The sequence below is a fragment of the Apodemus sylvaticus genome, chromosome 11 (genome assembly GCF_947179515.1).
Source record: "Apodemus sylvaticus chromosome 11, mApoSyl1.1, whole genome shotgun sequence".
Classification (NCBI taxonomy): Eukaryota; Metazoa; Chordata; class Mammalia; order Rodentia; family Muridae; genus Apodemus; species Apodemus sylvaticus.
The window spans coordinates 65,438,219-65,453,391 of record NC_067482.1 but is presented as its reverse complement, the minus strand read 5'-3'; the positions used below and the strand labels follow the sequence as shown (position 1 = coordinate 65,453,391).

At 47.4% G+C, this 15,173-nt stretch overlaps 1 protein-coding gene across 1 annotated transcript; it reads right to left on the bottom strand.

Annotated features, from left to right (window-relative positions):
- Positions 1–370: 370 nt before the first annotated feature.
- Positions 371–14,887, bottom strand: Qdpr (quinoid dihydropteridine reductase). The gene is made up of 7 exons (XM_052198977.1): positions 14,682–14,887; positions 12,249–12,341; positions 11,120–11,216; positions 10,149–10,289; positions 5,656–5,764; positions 4,354–4,437; positions 371–985 (listed from the first exon to the last, which is right to left on the bottom strand). Exons 1-7 carry the CDS (start codon positions 14,775–14,777, stop codon positions 880–882), a joined length of 726 nt encoding a protein of 241 aa, XP_052054937.1. The 5' UTR covers positions 14,778–14,887; the 3' UTR covers positions 371–879.
- Between the last annotated feature and the right edge of the window lie 286 nt (positions 14,888–15,173).

Sequence of the window (15,173 nt, the reverse complement as noted above, 5' to 3'; positions counted from 1 at the left end):
TTGGTGACCATCTGGTGGTGGGATTCTGGGCTCACACAAGTCCTAGGGGCAATGATGATGCTAATCATCTTTCTGGGCTGCAGTTTCCCCATCTGTAAATTGACCAGATCAAATTACATCCAAGTCCTTAACCAGACTGGTCTGAATCAGTCACGTGGAAAACTGTCTCTGACCTCACAGAGCCATCCCACCCTCTCTAGTCACGTGCACACAACAGGCTGGAGCCTGTGTTGCCATGTGAAATATATTCATCTCAGACTCACTCTATGCTCTTTTACGACAGCAGGAGAAAAGACCCCCCATATCTCATACTTCTGTTCTTCCAGAACCCCTGTGTGTAAGTCAGGACTTGAATGAAAAAGACAACACAGACATGAAGTGTGTTTATTAGGAAGAACACTCCCAACACTCACAAACACTCAGTGTAGGCTGGAAATATAAGAATATCATAAGAGTACATTAGGTTTTGCTTGCTTACATCACCAAAGAATTTTCAAGGCAGTTAATTTTCAGCAGTTTGACACAAAAATGGCATCTATGGCACCAACGTGGAATTATAAACAAGTCGGATTTCAAAGTGCCCCAAATGTCAAAAAAATGAAAGGACTGTCAAACAGGTCTCCAAAGATGTTGCGGTGATGCAGGCCCACCCACAGACCTCCTGGGCCCTCAGCACTGATGGTGCTACCTACAGGCTCTGCTCATTTCCCATAAACCTACCATCCGCTCCCAGGACAACAAAGGAATGCTATGGAAGAGACAAACAGGACTGGTTATCTCACACCACAAACAGGAGTACAGAAAACACGGGGCCAGGTGCAGCGACACAGGCAGGTTCGTGATGTTTTGAGAGGACTCTCCCAGGCACTGAGATGCAGCTTAGAAGTATGCTGGAGTAAGCTCTGTCTTCCCATCTGTGGTTACCACCTGGATTAGGCTTCCTGAGTTTGGCCGTTTGTTCCCAGTGATCCAGTCATGGAAGGTTCTAGAATAACAAAAGATATTTTACATTCTTAAAGCATTCTCTGGGCACATGCTAATTTTCATACTGGTAGCCTTGGGTGTGAAGGGTGGTTTCTAGAAGGGACTGTGAAAAAGCCACTAGGCATCAGAGACATATACTAAGGTCCCCAAAGAGCTCAGTACCTGACTCAGAATTCATGTAATCTTAGCTTTCACTTTTGCCCTTTTTTACACGGTCAAAATGCTGTACAACACAGTAGTATGATTTGAACTAACAAGACAATTTTAGAAAATTAACTGCAAGAAACAGATATGTGCTCCCAACAGGCGTCCTTACAAGAGGCTGGTCTCCAGACTGCTGAGGACTCTGTCACCCCAGGAGGTCAGTCTGATGAGGACATGCTATCTGCATATAACCCACACATTCTCCCAGACACTCCCCAAATCACCTCCACACCATGGACAGTAACTCACGTGACACACTTGCTATGTAATAATCAGTGGTTAAAGCTGTACTGTCTTAGGGAATGGTGAGTGGGGCAGGAGGCTGGGAGGTGGGGAGGGGGGAACTCTCTCCACCTACTGAGCACTGAGCATTTCCTTCTGCGGTTGGATGTGAAGTTGGTTGAAGTGGCCATGAGAACACACAGAGAAGAAAGACAGCCTATGCTCTGTTCCTTCTCAAGTTTAAACAGAAGCAAACGCGTCCTTCAATTTTATAGCAAACATATCTTAGGTGCCCAAAACAAGTTGTAAAAAGCAGGCTGTTAGAATAATGTGTGTTGGGACTTAAAACAACCAGCTGTTTGTGGAGGGGGCAGCTAAGTCTACCTGGACCACAAGAGAGGCCCTGTTTATGACATTTAAAAAAACAGGGAGAAAAAAGGCTCAAAAATGTGTGCATCAAGCAGACGACAGTTTCTAAGAGTGAGGCATCTGCAGGGGAGTGCCGTGCACCCGGGGATCCACTGTCAGGATTTCAGACCTCTAACTGGGAAGCACTTGGCTCTTGGGACACTGTGGACTAGGTTTGGTAGCTGCCAGATACTCAGGCATCTTCTCTGGATACCGTACAAACCAAGAAAGTGTATGGACTCAAAACCCAAAGCACTGATAAAACACCCTGCAATACTGTCCCAGATCACAGTCCCATCTCTGGGCTACAGCTGAGCTGGGTGTCTCTGGGAAAAACAAAAGTGACATTTGGGGATTTAAGCGTTCCTATTTTCATCACATATGTCCGTCTTGCCATTGCCTTCCGAGAGTGTGGAGTGGATGAGAGTGAAGGCATGCTTCCCACGAGGGCTACAGAACGTGCTGTGCTTACAAGCATTTCAGACAAACTTCACACAAACTTGCCAAGTGAGATTCAAGTGGGAAAACTGATTGCTAGAGCAAAGGGTGCCTGATATGCCTTGTCTGTGACTGGATACTCAGACCCAGAAGTCTCGGTGCTGGGTCCAGAGTCTAGATTCTAGGTTAATATGTCACTCAGGCATTGTGGGAACATTGGCCTTTAAAGAGAAATGGAAAAGCAACCACAAAGCAAAACATGACATCTTCTCAACCAGGTGGTAGAGCATGACCCCCAGCCCGCCGTGTGCTTGCAGGCCCACAGTCCTGCAGCCACACTAGTCCTGCAGCCACACTAGTCCTGCAGCCACACTGTCTTACGTAGGAGCCTGGGCTTGCTGTTCTTTGGGCAGGTTAAAAGAAAGTGATAGGAAGTGTGTGGGCTGGCCAGGTGGGAGGGGAAAGTGGGGGAAGTGGGGCGGGGGGGGGGGGGGGGGGGCAGCAGTTCAGCCATTATAGTGCTTGCCACAAAGCACAAGGATCTAATTTAGATCTCCAGAAAGCACAAACCAGTCAGGCCCAGCAGCACACGCCTATCATCCCGGTGGAGACATGAAGTTCTCTGGTGTTTGGCCAGTAGCCAAAATAGTGAGCTTCCAGTTCAGTGAGGGACTCCCATAAACTGAGGTGGAAGGGCTGCAGAAGCGGCTCAGTGGCCAAGAGTGCACACTGCTCTTGTAGAGAAGCTAAGCTCAGTTCCCAGCATGCACATCAGGCAGCTCGTAACCCCCTGTACTTCAAGCTCCAGGGACCATCTCACCCCTAACTCCTGCCCCAGGGACCTCTTGCAACACCTGCGTTCATGGCGCATAGCCACAATCAGACACACGCACATACATTAATTAGAAATAAAATGCATCCTTTAAAAATGGAAAATGGCTGAACACCCAGTGTCGATCACCTCTGACTTCCAATGCATGCACGCACACACACACACACACACATACACACACACAATACACATACACACACATACACACACACATACACACATACACACACACATACACACACATACACACACACATGCACACATACACACACACATACACACACATACACACACATACACACACACATGCACACATACACACACACATACACACACATACACATACACATACATACACACACACATACACACATACACACACACATACACACACACATATACACACATACACGCATACACACACACACATACACACACACATACATACACACACAATAATAGGAAGGGTTTAGAATAGCGCTTAGTATATAACTAGCACTATGTGGTTAAACATAAATAGAAGTTCTCTCCATTTAATTTAAAGTGACTTCTAACAGCAGATCAGAATGGAAGCATCCAGTACAGACATCAAAGCAGCTATGACACTGGCACCACGGGGAAGGTCATCTCCAGTAGGGACAGTGACCTAGCCATCTCACGTCCAGGTAGCACCCGGCTGTGGTGGGTGCCCAATGAACCCAGACTTATTAAAGCAGGCTTTAAGGAACTGAGATCAAAGGAACACCAGAAAGGAAGACGAGGTCCTTCTCCAGTGAGCTTTCAAACTGTCTCCAGGTTCACTAACACTAGGAGTTGGGAAACAAAGACATTCTTCTGTGTCTCAGCATGGGCTGAGACATATGACTGTGACTTCCTCCTGTCTTCCTGCCTCCCAGTTGCTCCTGGATACATCACCAATTTGTACGGAGGAGATGAGGCTGACTGAACACTTGGGTCAGACACACTGCCAAGTGTGTAACACACATGAACTGCTTCCTTATCATCACAGACCCTCATTACACAGGCGAGCAACCTGTATGCTAGGACAGTTTACAGATATTCACTTCAGTGGGACAGGGATAAGAAAAGAAATCAGAACTCCTATCACGGCTATTAACCCCTTCCTTCATATAAGTGCTCTTCTCCTCGGCCAGCTGCCTCAGGCCCTCAGAACCCCAGAACATCGCCCAGGGTCACTGAGGTCCCCACAGGGCAGGGAACAGAGCCGGAGGCTGCTTTGTCACCCTGTGTCCCGTGATACTCACTCCACCAGGAACTCTAAGGGTGTCCAGGAGCTGAAGTCAGCCTCGGGCATCGATTTCCTGTTCATCGGAGTATCCAGGGTAACGCTGCAATGCAGAGATAAGTGTGTCATTTGTGCATCGCCTTTGTAACAACAGGAGTCTGGTCCCTGACCATGAAAAGACAAGCACAGCGTCGCCACAGAGAGCCTCTGGCCCTGAGAGTGACAGTTACGTGGAGAGATCAGACAAGATCATCAGAGACCAGCAAGCTGTCCACATTAACAAAAATCACAGCTGAGGGAAATCCAATAAGACTGCTGTTGGCTCGCACTTAGGGCAGACAGAAACAAAACAGGGAGAGTCACATGTTACCTTTATGACAAACACAGCCTTAGCAAAGGCAAGTGCCTCATTAAGTCTTCATATACTCTCTGAAATGTGGCAGACTCATTTCTAATGATGGAGGAAATAATATTTCTCAAAACATTAAAACTGTAAAATGTTATTTTTAAGCATATGGCTGACTTCCAGGAAATTTATGATATTCAGGAAGAGAATACAGAACTGGCACAAAACATTCAGACATCAGACATTGGCCTGAGACAGCCAACTAGGGATTTGCTTCCTGGTCAGTTAGAAATGTCCCCGTACAGTCCCACAATGTCCTACATCACTTCCCCACACTGATGCCCGTGCCTGGCTCTACACACGCAGTGACCTTAGAGCAATGTGAAAAAAAGAACTATATAAAATAAAATAAGGTGTGTAGAGACTTGAAAAGTAAACGTGGAGTTGAAAGGAAGGCACAAAAGAAGAAAAAAAAGATAGACCCATCCTCAAAAAGACAGATAGCTGAAACTCTGAGATACTGCTGTGGGCTGAAGGTGTCTCCAAGGCCAGACTCTTAGGTTGAAACCGAGCCTTCAGGGTAACAAGAGATAATAAAGCCTTTAAGAGATAATTATGTCAGGGTGTGGCCCCATCGATGGGTCAGGGCACCTTCAGAAGGGGCTGAGGGAGCCCTTTGACCTTCTGCCATATGACAGCAGAGAAGATGTCATCTAGGAACAGGCTCTTCGCAGACACCAACCCTGCTGGCACCCTCTGCCTGGACTTGCCAGCCTATACAGCTGTAATCAGTATGATGCCGTGGCTTATAAAATACCCAGCCTAGACGATTCTGTACAGTAGCAAGAATATACTCAGACAGGACCTGAAGGGTCTTTGGTGACATGCACACAAAGCCCTGACAGAAAGAGACTCTCAAACCGTCAGCATTCGGCAGTGGGCAAGGGGTAAGCGATGCACCGCCCAGGCACTCACGGGAGCACGGCAATGGCTGCAGCCCCCGGTGGCATGCCACTGTTCTTCCCTGCCAGGCTCTGGCAGAGCTGATGGACGGCTCCTTTGGCCATGCCGTAGCCAATCATCCCTAGGAAAGTGAAGAAAACAGTTGGCTACATCAATACAGGATGCTCTATCTCCTCAACCTCTCTGTTCCCTTGAAACTCTAGCCACTTGTGCCCTTTAGCATGGTACCCTCACTAGCCCTCCCGGAATAACAACAAACGGAGGAAGGTGATGGGACAGGCAGGCTGGGGTGTGGCCTCTGGCCAGTTTCCAAAAATGCAGGTTTTTAAAGGGCACAGTGCCACCAGCCATTCCTCTTCTTTGGGTGGCATAGAGGAGTTCAAAGGATCCTAGGCTGAGCACTTCAAAAGTGGGGCTGTCATGTCTGCTTTCTTGATGACAGCAATGATCACAGTTTCTAGCCTTTGTTGTCCATGTGAACATAAAAGTTGTAACTCGACCTCAACAAGACTGCACTGAGGACCAAAAACATCAGCCAGGAAAAAGCCAGGGACTGTGTGTGTGTGGGGGGGGGGCGGGGGCGTGCAGCTCCACTGAGTGGCCTGCCCAGGAAGGAGCAGAGCAGGGTGTTTTCCCACACGCCCCCTCCTATTCACCACTATGGTAGCATCCTCACTAGCACAGTGATCCCCACTGTGGAGCAGGCATCTGTGTGAACTGGGGCATTCCCTTCCTTATCCCACGTGCAGAGCAGCACTGTGCGTTCCGACACAGCTGCCCATCACAGCTCAGACCCTGGTATTATTTCTCTATGATCTTCATGTTCATCGCCATCATTCAGCTGCCTATCGAGTCCAGAGCTTGACCGGATTGCTTGTTTCCAAGCTCCAAGCCCCCACTTAACCTTCATATGCCACTGAGCCTCCGACCATGAATCCTCAGATTCAGTGCTAGGCATATGCAAGGCAGTTCTCTGACTCCAAGCATAAAGACCTAGGGTCTGAGTTGAAGGTCATGGCTAAAGACCCACACTGATTCCTCAGCCCTGTGATTCAAGGAGAATCAACAGCCCCCAGCCACCAGCCACCTCTACACATGAGTGCAAGTTGTGTCTTTCCTTCTACCACATGAGTCCTAAGGACCAAATTCAGGTCAACAGGCATGGTGTCAAATGCCCATGTCCCCAGCCCTCAATACATTTTTATTCATATGAACATGATAGTCCCGGTGGTATATACTTCCCATCCCAGCAATTGGAATGTGAGCTCAAGTCCATTCCAGCATACACAGGATGAACTCCGCTCCAAAACATAAGAAATGTTTCTAATGTAAAAATATGTGAATGGAAAGAGTGTGGTTGGATGCACACAAGGACACATACAGAATACCTCTGGGATGCCTGAAGTCTGTGACTAACTGTGCCTGGGGAGCTGCAGGGATCAGGCACTGAGCAGGCGCCGGCCTCCCTATTAAGTGAATGTCTTTCAGCACCGTGTGAATTTTCCTATATTTGCTGGTGCAAACAGGCTAATGAAATTACACTAATAAAAATGATACACTGCCAGCCACTTTCCCCCTCAAGTTCTACTCATCCCTTGGTCACATCAGCTCCTCCATAGAACATTTCCAGGGACAGAATCTTCTCTACTCTCTCCTTTTCCCTCATTTCTCCCCTTGACTCATCCAGGGTATTTGCTTAAAAACTAATTTAGCTGCACAGACTCCCAGCTCCCAGCTCCCTGCTCCCAGCCCCCTGATCCCTGCCCCAAGCCCCTGCTCCCTGCCCATTGCCCCCTGATCCCTGCCCCCCACCCCCTGCCCCCTGGCCCCTGCTCCCAGCCCCCTGCCCCATGCTCCCTGCCCCCTGCTCCCTGCCTCCACCCCCTGCCCCCTGCTGCTCTGGCAGGCTGTCAACACACTGTCAGCAGTCAATATACAAATCAGATCAATCTGCCATCTGCCAGCTCACACCTCCCTCCCCAGTCAGGTGGTCTCAGACACACCACCTAGAATCACTAACGCTTTTCTCAACTGTAATTAAGAGACAATCATTTTCATATTTCCCAGGTACCTCTCTCTGGTAAGTAAAAAAAACACTGCACATAGAATGCCTAAAATCTTGTACTTTAAGAGGTACCAAGGTGCAGTGTGCATAAAAAGCGCACATGTTCAAGGCGTCCCATCTGAGCACATCTTGGCAGAGCACACAGGCCCCCTTAAACTTCCTCTCCTCCCACAACTCACTGAGACTCTGCTAGCTGAAGTCAGGGATGCTCTTGTCACAGACAGTCATCCTAAGTCAGGGAGGTGGGATCCACAGCCAAGCCCAGGAACCAACCATCGACCAGCTGCAGCACCAGATTGCCAAAGAGGGTCAAGGTCTCAAGAAGTTACTTAGAGAACGATTTCACCATCCTCCTTTCTCTGTCTAGTCAGAGGGCAGGGAGCCAGTGGTTTACAAACAAACTCAGCAAAGTCCAGGGAGCCCTCTACCTCTCCACTCCAACCCTGGAGAAGCTCTGAGAGGAGAGACATAAACAAGCAGCAACCCAAGAAGGACTCAACAGGACAACACACATATGAGGGCTTTGCAAAATGTTTTTTAAAAGCACATACAACTACTATGAACACTTTCTTCCAAATTACAACACGATCATACATTTCCTAAAGAGTGGCATCCAACCACAGCCAGGACGGCTGCAGAGCGGTACGATGAACCATCGCGTCGGACTATCTACACATATGAACCATCACGTCGGACTATCTACACTTATGAACCATCGAGTCGGACTATCTACACATATGAACCATCACATCGGACTATCGACACTTATGAACCATCACATCGGACTGTCTACACATATGAACCATCACACCGGACTATCTACACATATAAACCATCACGTCGGACTATCTACACTTATGAACCATCGAGTCGGACTATCTACACATATGAACCATCACACCGGACTATCGACACTTATGAACCATCACGTCGGACTATCTACACATATGAACCATCACGTCGGACTATCTACACATATGAACCATCACGTCGGACTATCTACACTTATGAACCATCACGTCGGACTATCTACACTTATGAACCATCACGTCGGACTATCTACACTTATGAACCATCACGTCGGATTATCTACACTTATGAACCAAAGGAAATGAGAACCCGCTTTGTCCTTTAGAAAAATAAGTCTTTCAGTCCTAGGGTTTTGTTTTGGAAATGTCAACCTATTACTCATTTCTCTGTTTACTTTCTAGTGCCTCTGCCCTTTAATAAAAAGCAGCTCTCAAGGAGACAGACACCTAACATTTACACAGCTTTAATTACTGCAACAGCCACGGACCTGTTAGCGCTTGTGCTCTGTGAAATGCAATGAGCAGCAAGAAATTACTAATTAGCAAGAGACTTGTGGTTCAGAGAATTACATTTAAAACTGAGAAGGCGCCCCAAGATCTCTACCACTTAGATTTAAAAAGGAATACATTTTAAACGCAGGAGGTACAGATGAGACTTGCTCCCCACCATTCGTGTTACCTGCTTAACTCACTCCAGCCTTGGCTCTAATGAATGTATAAAATGTACCTATCCCCCAAATTTATATGTTGTCCTAATCCTCCTAAATTCACAAACTTATTGTATCTAGAGACAAAGTCCTTAAAATGGTAATTAAGTTAAAGTGAGATCGTTAGGATGCAACCATCATCTAGAATGACCAAGTTGTTTCTAAGGGGTAGACCTCAGGACCCAGTCACGCAGGGCAGTGACCATCGAGGATGCAAGAAGGCAACCATCTACAAGCCAGTGAGTGAGGAGTAAGGCCTCTGCACCAACCTACCAACATATCTCACCTCTAGAACTGTTAGGAAATGCGTTTGTTGTTTGATCAAGCCAAGGCATGGCAACCCCAACAAACAAATATAGGGAGTAAGAAATGCAAAAGAAGGGGTCTTTATGGTGGCACAGAAACAGATCAGGGGTTTGCTTCAAAATATATTCACTACATTTTAATTAAATAATTATGGACAATTCATTTAACTCTCTAAATTTTGTTTTCCTAACCAAGAAGTTGAAAAGATAATAATGATACCTATACCAGGACTCAATAAATACATCTGTGCAGTGGAAGGTATGTGTAAGAATACTTGATATTTGTGAATATAGTAGACCTACCATGTGGTAGGGACTATCTATGTGTCAACTCTGTGGTGGCTCTTAAGTTAGGTACATGGCTACTGTTTTACAATTAAAGACACTGTGGCAGAAATTTGACCAGAGAATCGGGGTCACGAGTCCACCTGCCAAGATTATTTCCCTGGGACAAGATTAAAAATGTTCCTCATAGGAAGATTCTGGCATAAAAGGCAGTAAATGCACCCAATGAGAAAGTTCTGGGGGTACAAAGGGATTTGCACCTCCTTAACTCAGGCTGTATCCATTCGCTGCGGCAGAAGAATCCTTCACACTGCATGGAAAAATGCAGGCTTACCAGGAGTTCCATCCAAGGCAGCTTTGGCCCCTGCCAGGGTCAGGAGCCCCCCTTCCTTCAGATGCTTTGTGGCCAAGTGGCTGGAGATAGTGGACGTCCACATACTCTGCTTCCACATCAGGTCACAGTTTTTAAAGAGTGCTGGGGAATGGGACAAAAAAGAATGTGAGCTCATCATTTCCAGAGAAGAACCCAGAAGGCAAGCTCAACTCGCACTGCCTGCACTGCAGGGAGCCTTCAAGACCCGGCTGGTCTACCACAGCACAGCGTCTAATAAAAACAGCACAGGGCTCAATGGTCAGAGATGCAGATTCAAACACAGGCCATGCTGGCTCCCAAGGCTCAGCTGCCTCACCCGCTGACAAATTTTTAGCCAATAGAGTTTAGCAAATAAATCTGGGGTCAACATAGTCACCAGATTGTCATGACTTTGAAAATGGTTTTACTTTATAAAGACGCTAAACGCCTATCCCTATTCTGGCTTTTACCAATGCCAAAAATCCATGAAACAATGGCCCACAGACATAAAAAGGGTTTTTACAGAGTTACATTTTCATGGATTAAGTTAATGTGAGCCTTTAAGAGTCTGTAAAAGAGCACTGATATAGCGACTACTTCACAGCTGTGTTGGCCTTCTGGCCCTGCCAGACTGGGAAGGAACAGGTGGTGACACTGTCACAGTCCCCACCCTAGCTCTCATGACCTGCCACCTTCCACTATGGGATGATGCTGAGAGAAAATGTCCACTAGACACCAGCCTTTGGCTCTGGACTTCCCAGCCTGTAGAACTATGAGCAATCAGTCTCTACAGATCACCCACTGCTATTGCCACAAGCCAAACAAAGAGATGGAGTTGTGGCAAGCATCCCAAGAAACAAACAGAAAAGCAGCTGGCCTGCCGCCTCATCTATACCAGAACTGTGCTAGCTAGACAAAGAGCAGAGCAATAATTAACTCAGAGAAGGACTCACACTTGGATTTGGCACTGCCCCCAGCCCATCCTCCAGCCACACAGAGAATCGCATCCACCTTCTGGTCACCTAGGAGCTTTTCAACCTCAGCAGTGACCTTAAAGAAAAGATGCAAAAAGATGTACCACCTGGAAGGTGAGTTTACTTCTTTATAAGCTAGCTGAACAGCTGAGCAACTGGTCTAGACTATGGAAAACCGTCAGGAAATGTAAAACCTGAGCCAGGGCTGAGACCACCAGAGAAAGCCCCACAAAGCAGACCCACTCACAGACAGTCTGTGCCAGGAAGCTGCTGCCCTACCTGTAGCACTAACCAACGTCTCAGACTGTCACTTACTGGCCGAAACCAAGTAACCCCACGAGGAAACGGCCCACTTGCCCCTCCACAGTAGTTCTGAAAGCAGTACCCATGCAGAGAAAGGGGGTGTGGATTCCTTGGGAATGAGGGTGGGAACACAGGCCTGATTCCTCCAGGTAGTGGGTGTGAGGGCTGCTCCAGAGGCAGGGCTGCTTAAAAACTCTAAGATACTGAAATTAAGATATCCATAAAATGGACAAAGCCATTCCTCCTAAGGAATGGCCGTATCTTGGGGGTAAAAGTGATATTACCATTTATTTACATGTTTCTAGAGTTATGTTGTTTTCCCCATTTTACAATTTGCCCATAATTTCATAACTGAAAAAATATGTTGTTTGTATTTATGCTTTGAACTAGCTTAACTTCACTTTTCAAAATATATCAGCTATACAAAGATATTTAGCCACACTACTCTCATTAAATAGTAAAAACAATTTAAATAAGAAAACCTGAAGCGTACAATTAGGAAAAACTAAATAAGCCACAGTCAAGCAACAAAATAAAATATTATACATCAGCAAAGTGTTTGAGATAAAGTATTTAAACCAAAGGGTAAATTTTTTTTAAAAACCTATCAAATATAAAACATAAGATATGCAAAAGCAGTAACCAGGACATACACAGCAAAGACAAGGAAACCTGCCAAAATAAACCAGTCAAAAATAGATCCTAGAATTTACCTTTCATTTTTCCGTTTTCTAAGACAAAGAACACAGCCAGCGGAACCCTCCCTGGGCCTCTCCTGTCACAGTGAGAGATCTTTTAGCATTACCTGGTCAGCCTGTTCCGTGAATGAATCTGTCATCCTGACAACCACGCTGGCACTGGCCTCTTCGTTCTCCACCACATCGATGCTGGCCACCCACTGGAGGAAGGAAACAGCCTCGGTCAAGAGCTGGTGGGTTGTGGCTTCTCTAAAGAGAAGCCCCCAGAAATGGGAGCAAGGAAAATTTAGTGAAGAGACTTAAACTAAAATACACGGGACCAGAAATGTTTCCAGTTTGCAATTTGGGATTCTGAAATGTTTGCATATACTTATCTTGGGGATGGAACCGAAGTCTAAACATTAAATTCACATGTTTAATATACTCTGTATACTATTTTACATAGTACTTTTAATAGTCTTAAACATGCAACAGGTTTCATGGCATGAAACTTCCCATCTGGGGCATCATATAGCCCGTTAAAAGTTCAGGATTTAGTTACATTTCAGATCTTTGGATATTTACCATGTAAACAAAAACCCACTAGAGAAAGGTAATAACACCTGACCCCCCAGACATCCTTCAGGGACCACTGACTGCACCTGGTCCACCGTCTACCACGGTGTCCCAGCCCAGGGTGCACTCAGCACCTTCCTTCCCCTTCCCTGCTGGACTCTGAAGGCCAAGCCTTACATGTATCTAGGGACATCTGATCTCTGCTAGCACAGGAGACAGCTACAAACAATACGGAGTTAGAGGGGCAGAAATGGGCCATCCTGAAACTGACAGATGCTGAAATAGAAACTATACGTGCCATACATTGTTACTCTTTTCATAAAACCATTTCAAAATGTAAAACCCTTCACAATTCGCAACTCTTGACAGCTGTCCTATGGAAGACCCCTGCCCTTCAGCAGAGGCAGATGAACCTTCAGTGCGGATGTCCAACTCAGGTATTAATGTCGGCTCTGCCATAAAGTGTCAAATCTTTACCACTGTAGAAAGTGGGCAACTGATTAACAAGGTCAGTAAGAACAAAATGATGTGATCCTCACTCTTCCATTGCGGGGTCTCCAGAAACCTCCAGGTCCTTCAGACTGAAGACCCAGATGTCAGTATCTACCTTTAGGAGCAATTACAGCCTCACTCAGCCCTCATTACTTGTATACCAAAAACCATGGGGAATAAATAATACAAAGTCAGCTCCACCCAGCCCTCCCTGGAGTGCTGGAGAGTCCCTGATAAATCAGGTAAATCAGCATATGTGATTCAATACAGAGGCTAAGGAGGATAGATGTTTATTGGCTGGCTCCCTGGCTCATGCTCAGCTGCTTCTTTAAGCAGCCAAGGTTCAACCTTCCTAGACATAGTACCACCTATAATGGGTTAAGTCCTGCCATATCAGCCATCCATCAAGACAAGTGCTCACGGCCACGGCCACGGCCACAGCCACAGCCACGGGCAAATGGAGTAGTGCAATACATCAGCTGAGGGTCCTTCTTTCAGGGTGACTCTAGATTGTCAGTGTGACAATAAAAGCCAGCCAGCACAAGAGGATCAATGAAGTTAGAGTCCGCGAGAGCCAATATGTAGGGGTACAGAGTCCAATGGAGGCAGTCACACCCCCGCAGCACCTTCAGTGCTGCCTTTGTCTCCACCCTCCCTCTTCGAAGATTGTGGAAGACATCCCAGGCTCCCAAAGATCTAAATAGGTAGTGGTATTATTCTTGTACCATACTTAAGCCAGAACAAAATCCTGTGTCCCTCTCTGTCGTCCCAGGAGATCCTTTGCCCAGACTGCTGCTTCTGCTAACTAAACTACTAGGGCTTACTCTAGAAGTGTCCAATGCTGAGCCATTCTGATCCCTGCTAAGAGGCTGGTGCCACGATCACCTCTGCACTCTCACATGCCACCCACCATCTGCGAGTGGACACCTGACTCGACAAAGTAGGTGAAATATCCTTTACTAAGCAAAGATGTCAGCAGCTGCGGGGTTGAGCCTTCGACTAAGAGTTCCAACAAGGCTAATAATATTGCCTGCAACACAGGCTGCAGTGTCGGTAACAGCTAGCACTTAAATGGCGTTTACCTATTATCTCACTTATTCACCACGATTGGCCCAAGAATAAACAGGAACGTTAATGTCATTTTATTTCTCAAGGGAACTGAGGCTAGCGGGCATTAGGGAATCAATTCAAGGTCACTAGATTAGTAACTTAGGGCAGTCCAATTCCAGACTCTTCATTCTGCCTTTCCCATCCCAGTTCGCTCACACCGCTCCTCTTCCCTCCCAAGTCACGCTGGACCTTCTGGGCCTGGAGGAGGCCTAAGAAGCACCTACACCCCACGCTCTTTGCAGGGCAAAAGCCAGGCACCTGTGGCCCAGAGCAGACTGGTGTGTGTGCATGCAGCCTAGTCTCGGGTGCACATGGCCGGCAGTCCCCGATCTCCCCGCTACTTCTAGAGTCTGCCGCTTGGAGCGGCCGTCTCCCAGTGTTACCCAGTTGCGGGCCCGGAAGGCCTGTACGCAGCGCGAGCCCAGGGCGCCCCTGCCGCCGTACACCAGCACCCGGCGCGCCTCTCCTGAAGCCGCCATCCTGCTCTTGACAGATTCCCGCGGTACCGCACGCCAAGCCAAACCACACTCCTCTGCTCGCGGCTTTCCAGTGAGGCACTCAAGAAGATTGCCCAGAACCCCCACCCCTGCCTGTGCCCCGCCCCCAAAGCTCCGCCCCAGGGTGGAGACGGAGCCATCGCAGAGTCACGCCTCCTGCTTCGGCCAATAGAAGCGCGAAAGTCGGAGCGCGTGATCTCAACTGTGCCCCGCCTACCTTCCCGCCCTAGGGCTAACACACAGTAAAACCACGCCTTCCTCAGGGAACCTGTAGAAACTAAGCTGCTGAGACACACGCTCTCTACTGCGCCCCGCCCATCTGCCCCGCCTTCGCCGCCAGGGAGCCAATAGGAACGTAGCAACCTAGGCGCGTGCTCT

What these genes read in the sequence shown, in the direction of transcription:
- Qdpr (XM_052198977.1), bottom strand. Translation starts at nt 14,777, where the DNA reads ATGGCGGCTTCAGGAGAGGCGCGCCGGGTGCTGGTGTACGGCGGCAGG. An exon ending in CCTTCCGGGCCCGCAACTGG is followed by an intron (nt 12,342 to 14,681) that starts GTAACACTGGGA and finishes TCCTTCCTCCAG; the next exon opens with TGGGTGGCCAGCATCGATGT. An exon ending in GGGCAGTGCCAAATCCAAGT is followed by an intron (nt 10,290 to 11,119) that starts GTGAGTCCTTCT and finishes CCCATTCCCCAG; the next exon opens with CACTCTTTAAAAACTGTGAC.